Source organism: Aegilops tauschii, chromosome 1 (genome assembly GCF_002575655.3).
Source record: "Aegilops tauschii subsp. strangulata cultivar AL8/78 chromosome 1, Aet v6.0, whole genome shotgun sequence".
Classification (NCBI taxonomy): domain Eukaryota; kingdom Viridiplantae; phylum Streptophyta; class Magnoliopsida; order Poales; family Poaceae; genus Aegilops; species Aegilops tauschii.
In genome coordinates, this window is record NC_053035.3 from 339,791,167 (window position 1) to 339,798,919 (window position 7,753).

The 7,753-nt window shown below is 43.2% G+C and overlaps 1 protein-coding gene and 1 long non-coding RNA gene across 2 annotated transcripts; both read right to left on the reverse strand.

The window, feature by feature from the left end:
• Positions 1 to 1,326: 1,326 nt before the first annotated feature.
• LOC109753074 (uncharacterized) lies at positions 1,327 to 3,820 on the reverse strand. Its single transcript, XM_020312007.3, has 8 exons — positions 3,594 to 3,820; positions 2,911 to 3,023; positions 2,311 to 2,382; positions 2,130 to 2,165; positions 1,972 to 2,017; positions 1,785 to 1,872; positions 1,630 to 1,687; positions 1,327 to 1,542 (listed from the first exon to the last, which is right to left on the reverse strand). Exons 1-8 carry the CDS (start codon positions 3,670 to 3,672, stop codon positions 1,492 to 1,494), a joined length of 543 nt encoding a protein of 180 aa, XP_020167596.1. The 5' UTR covers positions 3,673 to 3,820; the 3' UTR covers positions 1,327 to 1,491.
• A 2,022-nt stretch (positions 3,821 to 5,842) lies between these two features.
• On the reverse strand, positions 5,843 to 6,652 carry LOC109753077 (uncharacterized). Its single transcript, XR_002230398.4, has 3 exons — positions 6,498 to 6,652; positions 6,242 to 6,362; positions 5,843 to 6,131 (listed from the first exon to the last, which is right to left on the reverse strand). It is a non-coding gene; the product is annotated as an uncharacterized lncRNA (long non-coding RNA).
• Between the last annotated feature and the right edge of the window lie 1,101 nt (positions 6,653 to 7,753).

Sequence of the window (7,753 nt, forward strand, 5' to 3'; positions counted from 1 at the left end):
TTGTTTTTCATTCATAGTTTTATAATTTTTACCATCTTATTTAGCTCGAAACTAGCTCGAGATCGACTCGAGATCGTTACAAGCTGAGCACGAGTCATGTTCTACAGGTCGATCATGAGCTTCGCTCAGTTTGAGCTCGCTCGAATTTTCATATGAGTTGAGCTGAGCCAACTCCAACTCGCTCGAGCTCGACTCGTTTGCAGCCCTAACCACAACATAGTTGAAGCCTGAAAAGGGGTATTTCCCAGGTGGCCCAGATGAAACCCGTAATACGTGTATCCTCTTGGTGAAACCTGGGTATAAGCCACACATGTATCATCTTGATGAAACCCGTTACACTTTCTAGTTTCCTGTATCACGGGTATCTTCTTGATGAAACCCGTGTTACAGGAAATTCCGGCATACCGTGTATGAAATGTTTTGGGCTCCTTTTCTACTGGAGAACCTTCAAAGAATGACAAAGTCGAAACACGTGCCACAAATGGCACAAGTTTTCGGACACATAGCCAAAGTACGGACCCACTGAGGCATCGGATTCCCAGACTTTAGCAGGCAGAGTTCTAGCTTATCAGACAGTACGTGCTTGATTTTCAACATGCACAGCGTCTTATCCTATCACCAGAAACGCAAGCACGACACTGGTCAAATATTGTGCCGATCCTCCCTCTGCCCTTGTCAAATTATTCCCCCTCTACCGACGCCTAAAATAGGACTGTGAGCAAAAGGTTACAGGTGTACGAACTAAAATAAGAAGATGAAGCACCCCGTATAAGGGACTGGACGAGTTGAGTGCAGATATATTATATCCTCCTGATCAGCATGCAATTTCATATGTCCAGCGAGGCATGACAACTTATTGTGCTGGGAGAGCATGACAAATTCCTTTAGCAAGCATGGCAAATCCTGGCAAAAAACTGAATTGGATGGATTTGCCATGTTTGATAAAAAAAATTGCCATCCTGAGACAACATAAATTGCTATGAAAAACATTCGATTTGCCATGCTTTCCCAATGAACGTTCACTGGTTATCAAAATCCATCTGAAACCGTATACTTCCAGGAGATGAGGGCAATAGTTTGCAAGTTATTGGCCGGCATAGATCAAACTGTGGATATATGCATGTCCACACAAGACGGCACATACTTACAAGTTCCAGTTCCAATTCCCAAACTCTGGGCTCAATCAGAAATAGGAACAACCAGATTGCTGCAAACCACAGCAGGTTTGACCTAACAGAACGCCTCCTGCCATCGACGAATTTGATTTTCCTTTCCTGAAAATATCAACTGTTACACCCAATGCAATAGAAAGATCAAAATCATTAGTTAAGACCATCAGAAGATAACTATTGCATAAGAGCCAGGTTTAGGCTTTAGGGCAGAGACAACAGTCAAAACAGATAAAAATACATCTTCCATTCGGTACACGGCGCAACAAAACTTGTTCTGCCCTCGATTACAAGATAAACTATGTGCTAAAGGTTGACAGCTTCACTCTTTCGATGTTATGACAAGCAGGCCCAGCGCGCCAATCAGAAGGTACTGCAGCAACAGGCATCACATATTAGCATTTCATCAGTGCTTCCAAATCAGATTTGGCTGGTCAGTACTTAAATGGAATAAACATACCTTAATGATGGGCTTCTCAGTCATCACAATCGTAACCCACCCAACATATGGTAGATAGCTGTTCATAGAACAAAAGATTAATGCCAGCTGAATTACTTTTCACTAGCATGAAGGCAGATATATGTGAATGTGATAAAAAATTTCCAGAAACTCACCCTACAGCCCGCCCCATAATGTGATGCTTCTGAAGCCAAAGCTGCCCTTGTGCATACAGAAGTCGGTCATCCCCAAAATTATTATCGCCTGAAAAGGCAGTTCGTCATTAGAGATACAGCAGTGCAGTGGCATCCAATGTAAATTATAAATTGCTAGTTGTTGATTCAAACAGAAAATGACAGATACCTTTTGTGAGGATATCAACTTCTCCACTTTCTTGCCGTTCATGAACCTATACAGAGATAAAATTAAACTCAAAACAAGCACAAAAAGACTTGCAGGTCTAATATGTATATATATAATTATATATGGTGATTGATCACATTGCTTCACAATTTTATTACCTTGATCACACGGTGAACAATTGGAATTTCACGGCCCTGCATAAATAAATGTCCAAATGTAATCTTAGTGTCTTGAACATCAAATACAAGCACACACAATGAAATATAGGACAAAATCATGGGTTCATGACCCAGCTAATAATTTACGGCTTACAAAGTACAATAATCGAGTAGGACTTACATCAATATTAAAAACAACTATTTCTCCAGTGCGGATAGGTTCTTTGCTCATGTGCAAAAACAGAATATCACCCTGCAAAACAGATAATTAATGATACAGGGACACTAGTGCAAATGATAACACCCATTTTAGCCTACAGAACGCAAAAATGGCACTGAATAAGAACAGAAAACTGAGAACATGGCATGGTGGTAATAGTAATCTCAAAAGGAAACTTGGATGAATTAGACCAAGATCTTTAAGGCGATAGGATAGTCTTTCACTTACAACCCAATGGAAGCAAATTATATTCTTATTCATATGAGAAAATCATGGGAATAATCCACTTTATGTGTTGCACATACCACTTTGGGATTTCATATTGGTCAAATATTAACTTCGAATTACAAAAACGAATGTGTGTGTCCACTTGCGGGCGTGCTTGGGTACCCTCTAATTCGACTCTGTCCGTTCACTTAGAAAGGATTTTATCAAAATTCCTGTCTAACCCAGAGGATAAAGTCGAATTAGAGGGTATCTAAAATGGCCGTCAAGAATCTTATGAACAGATACATATACAAAATTTAAGGGGTTCTCGCGCTGCGTAAGTAAGCAACAAACCCTTTTAAATCCAGGCTCCATGCTACCAGAAAGAACCACCACAACTGGCGATTCGCTCCCTGTCGCGACCATCAATCCCTTCCATATGATCAGTGCCGAGGTAACAATCATACCTGCCATGGGGAAAAATCATGAATTCCTCTATGAGAACACTGTTGCAATCAACAATTATCAATATCTAAGAGCAGCAAAACCCCCAAAATAACTAACAAATACAATGAGGTGCCATGCTCCCCTCTTTCCCTATATATTACGAATTTATAATCTGATTTTCAGAAGCAAGGAGCATCAACAAGTAATATATACTGCTAGTAATAGGGTAAAAACAACACGGCCGAATATCCCAGTTTAGTCCTCTAAGGCTGTCAGTCCAATACAGTGGCTCGTGCACATTTCAGTGCGTGTGATTCTTCCAAGAAAACGACTTCATAAAGCTCCTAGGACCAGATCAAGAACCCCAAAAGCCTTCATGCCCCAAATCACTATTTCCTTTAGATCCTCCCTGCCTCAATCTGGCATGCGAAAACACGAAAACTACCAAACAGAGCCGCGCCTTTCGATCAAAACTCCAAACTGGTCCACAGGGTAAACCCCTCACTGTGAATCCCGCCGCGATACAACCGAAAATACATCTACCAAGCACGCGGAGACAAGGAAGAGATGGGAGAGCAAAAAGACGTCACCGAGGCTGATGATCTGCGTGACGACCTGGCGGACCTGCATCGACCGGATCGACTCCACCTGGTCGCCGATGAACCCCATCTCGCCCGGCTGGCTCTCGACGGGGATCTCTCTCGCGGCGATGTTTCGTCCGAGGGGAGGGGGCGGCGAAGAACGCACGATTGCGAGGACTGGAACAGAAGGAAGGTCTGCGTTTTTTCGTCTCCTTTTTGCAGACAGGACCCCGCGGATTGCTGGATATTAGCTTCCGATCCGACGCGGCTCGCTACACGTCAGAGGACGGATTTTAGTGCGTTGGATAGATATCGGACGGATGGTGAGCTCGGTGTTGATGCGTTCGGCTCGTTTCGGCGCGGTTCGTATCAGCTAATCCGTATCTGTTCGTTGAATTGGGATCGGATGGCTAGGTAGGTTCCATTCTTTGAATCTTGGAATTGTTTTTTTGGTGGACCGTAAAGCATGTCCGGGCTTTCAGTCAATCTGGCCACGAACGAGGGGAGGCCACAGCTTTAGGCCCTGTTGGGTTGTATTGTATAAAAAAAAGGCCCTGATTTTTTTAAAACAAGGGAAAAGACTTGCCATTTTTTTAGTGAAAAAAGGCCTTATTAGGTTGATATTTGTTTCACAAAATAATGGTAAGATAATTGTAGAATCCCTCTAAAAGAATATTTGTAGATTTTCAAAACTGTTGTAAAGGAAATTCCTTTGGGTGGAGCATTAAGAAAAGTTTAGATTGTAGCAATGCTAGATCACATTGTTATGTCCTATATTGAAAATTCTATTTTCATGGGAAGTCTTTCTACTAGGTTTCAACTCTAGTCTATCCCGGCTTGTTTGGGACTAAAAGGCTATTGTCGTTGTTGTTGTTGGAAAGTCTTTTTATTAAAATTTCAACACCCATCCCCGTCTCTTTTTTTTTTGCAGTGTTGTGAAAATTGGAGACCTATCATTGCGTCATTATACCTCCCATCTCATCTTTGCCACTACCATCACCAGCTCGTCCTCTTTTCCATCACCACATCCACCTATACCCCCATCCCCTTTAGCATCGCCCATGGTTACATGCCGTCGTACAAGACACCGGCTGCCCTACAAGCATATCCCAAGCCTAGGGGACTAGTTTTACTTGTTTGGTGAGATATTGGATTCGCCATCATTGTCAGCCTTCTAGCCACCGCGCCCCCCCCCCTCCCTCCATGTCCTCTCATCTCCTCATGTTTGGTGTTGGTACATTTCCCTCCCATTCATGCTTCTCTCCTTCTGTCCGAGTCTCGCCCTCATCTCCTCTCCCTCACTTCTCTCCTCATCACTCTTCATCCCCTGGTTCATTCCCGCATTGCTCCCATTTTCTCTCCCTCGTAATCCGATGGTGTGTGTGTGTGTGTGTGTGCATTCATTCAGTAAAAAGTATGGACTGAAAATTGGTGTGATGTATTGTTTAATTTTATAAACCTATGATCTATATTGCGTCTTTTGGGTACACTATGTGATACATTTATGCATTCAATTCATTATGGATATGAGTTAACTAGATAAATTTGTGATACTCTTGACATTAACAAGGTTTGTTTATATTTACTTTTGCTTAGAATGCTGAAATTTTGTTGAAAAGAACTAATCTTTCGCAGGAAATTTCTATCACCTAAAAATATCTTACAAGAAAATAACTAGAGTTCACCATCCATCCGTCGCCCTATTGAGCATAACTATTGCACATTTGCATTTGCACATTATTATCGAGAAGGAGGGTCAACCCTCGGCCTTTGCATCCATTGATCCACACAACCACGTAGTATTATTGTTTATTCAACATTGCCAAGTAAAGCCAAGCATGGATGCCAAACAAGTCAGTTTTAAAAAGAGAGAAGAAAAGGGAAACCTGATTTCAAAATGGATCTGCCTCACGGGTGAATTTGTAATGTTGATATATCATTGAAAATAGTTCATCTTTCGCATGAAATTTCTATCTCCGATGCATACTTCTTAAGACTGTAATGAGAGTTCAACATCCATTCGTCAAAATAGTTTCAAACTGCAGGCCATTCCAAATAGCGACATCCTGCTCAAACAGCTACAGCGCAGCAATAGCGATATAGTCTGTTATTTTGTAATTTTACCGACAATTGTAAATGAACACCATTTAGCGGCACCCCAATCATACTGTTATAGCATGGCTATAGCGGGCTTTTTAAAATTTTGTTCATCACCCGATTAAGCATGACCATTGCACATCAAAAGCTGGGATTCGAAATTGCAAGACGACCTCGAATATAAGTACATGTCGAATACAGATAATTCGATGATACAAAAGATACAGGGCCTTGACACGATGCAAGATATCTACGCATATTGTACTAGATCACAAATGACGTAGAACATCTAACAGTGCAAGACTGGATTAATTATGTAAGATTTCCGACGACGTAGAGCCGCAGCTAGAGCCTATGGTGATCTGTAACCGTGGGCATGGTGCATGTATGATGTATCCCCTTCAATCGCAGCACAGCTCGCAAAGCCAGCAGCAACAGAGCGCGGCAAGGCTGAAGAAAACGAATTAAGGAGAAAAACGCCAGGGTGAGTAAGCCAAAATGAGACTGAAATGAAAGAAGAAAAATAGGGTGGGCGTTTTTAGCCATGCCCATGCGCGCACCATCCCTCGATGAAACTGGTCTCCCCACGCCCACGCGCAGGCTTGGTCCTGCGGCGCCACGGCCCGCAGCAGCATTTCCTCCTGCCGCCGGCCTGCTGTTTCGGGTCCACCGTCGGGTAGCCTATGTAGCAATCGATCAGGTGAAAGAAAATTAGAGCTGAGATAGATAGATCATTGACGACTCACTGAAGAGTTAGCCAGTGGTGTGTTCTTCGACATGGGGATGATGTTTTGGGATTGATAGATCGATCGTCACCTGGAGGAGGCTGCGGCTGTCCGTTCTCCATATCGACGGGTCGATCGATCTTGGATTGATCCTTTGTTCGTTCGAGCTGTGTATGCAACTAGTACTATGTAGATAGATGGACAGACAGCGGCATGTATATATATGTGCACGCATGGCCGTGCCTCCCTCGATCGATCGTTATACTTTCCCGCATGTGAATTACTTCTATTTCTAATGCATTCATTTCGGTTTATACATTATTCCCCAATCCCGAAAGCAGGCAGAAAGGAACGTGGACGTGCGTGCGCGCATGCGTGGGCTGACCTAGCGAATAACGAGATCGACAAGTAAGAGATCTATCATGTTCGATCAGTCCTCTTTGTCGGTTCGTCGATCGGAGGTCGAACTCAGCTACGTACTCCGGACGGGGGATCTCGGCGGCGTAGCGTCACCGACCACGTGCGGACTCGAGAGGATGCATGTGCATGCAGCCGCTGCATGGCCGGCCGAGGAGGGAATAGAATAGGTTCCCGGCCGGCTCTGACGTTCCGACTTCTTCCGTCCATGTCGAATATCTGGACTTTCCACCTTTGTTCTGCCACGTGAAAGGCTACAGCTATACCGTTTGAAACTTTTCGCGATTTGTTTGCCTTTTAATGTAAGCGTGATCGTCTGTCAATGTCGACACATTCGTGTGGTGTGGGTATATGTACCCCCTTTTTTTCTTCTAGGATATAAAGTTGCAAAGTGTGCTTGATATATTCCACCGACCAAACACTCGCTCGCTATCGTGTTCCCAAAGGCTGCCCGACCACAGTTTCTTTTTAGTCTGCATATAAGATTTGGTCAAAGTCAAACTACACAAAGTTTGACCAAATTTATATCAAAAAATATCAACATCTACAATACTAAAGCTATGTGGTATGAAAATTCATTTCATGATGCATCTAAGAATATTGATTTCATACCGTGATTGTTAATATTTTTTCTTATAGAGTTAGTTAAACTTTACAAAATTTGACTTCGACCAAATCTTATATGCGGACTAAAAAGAAACGGAGGGAATACATCGGAAGGATTCAACTTGTACACATACGAGCACATACCGGATCCAAACAGATCCACCGAAGACAAATACCGAGCGAATCCCACGAGGTTCAGCGGAGACAATCCTCCACATGCACGCTCTCCGACGACGCTAGATGCATTGTTCGGACGGGGCAAGGCGGGGAAAATCTTATTCCATCTTTAGGGAGCCGTCGCCACATCGCCTTCCTAAGAATAAC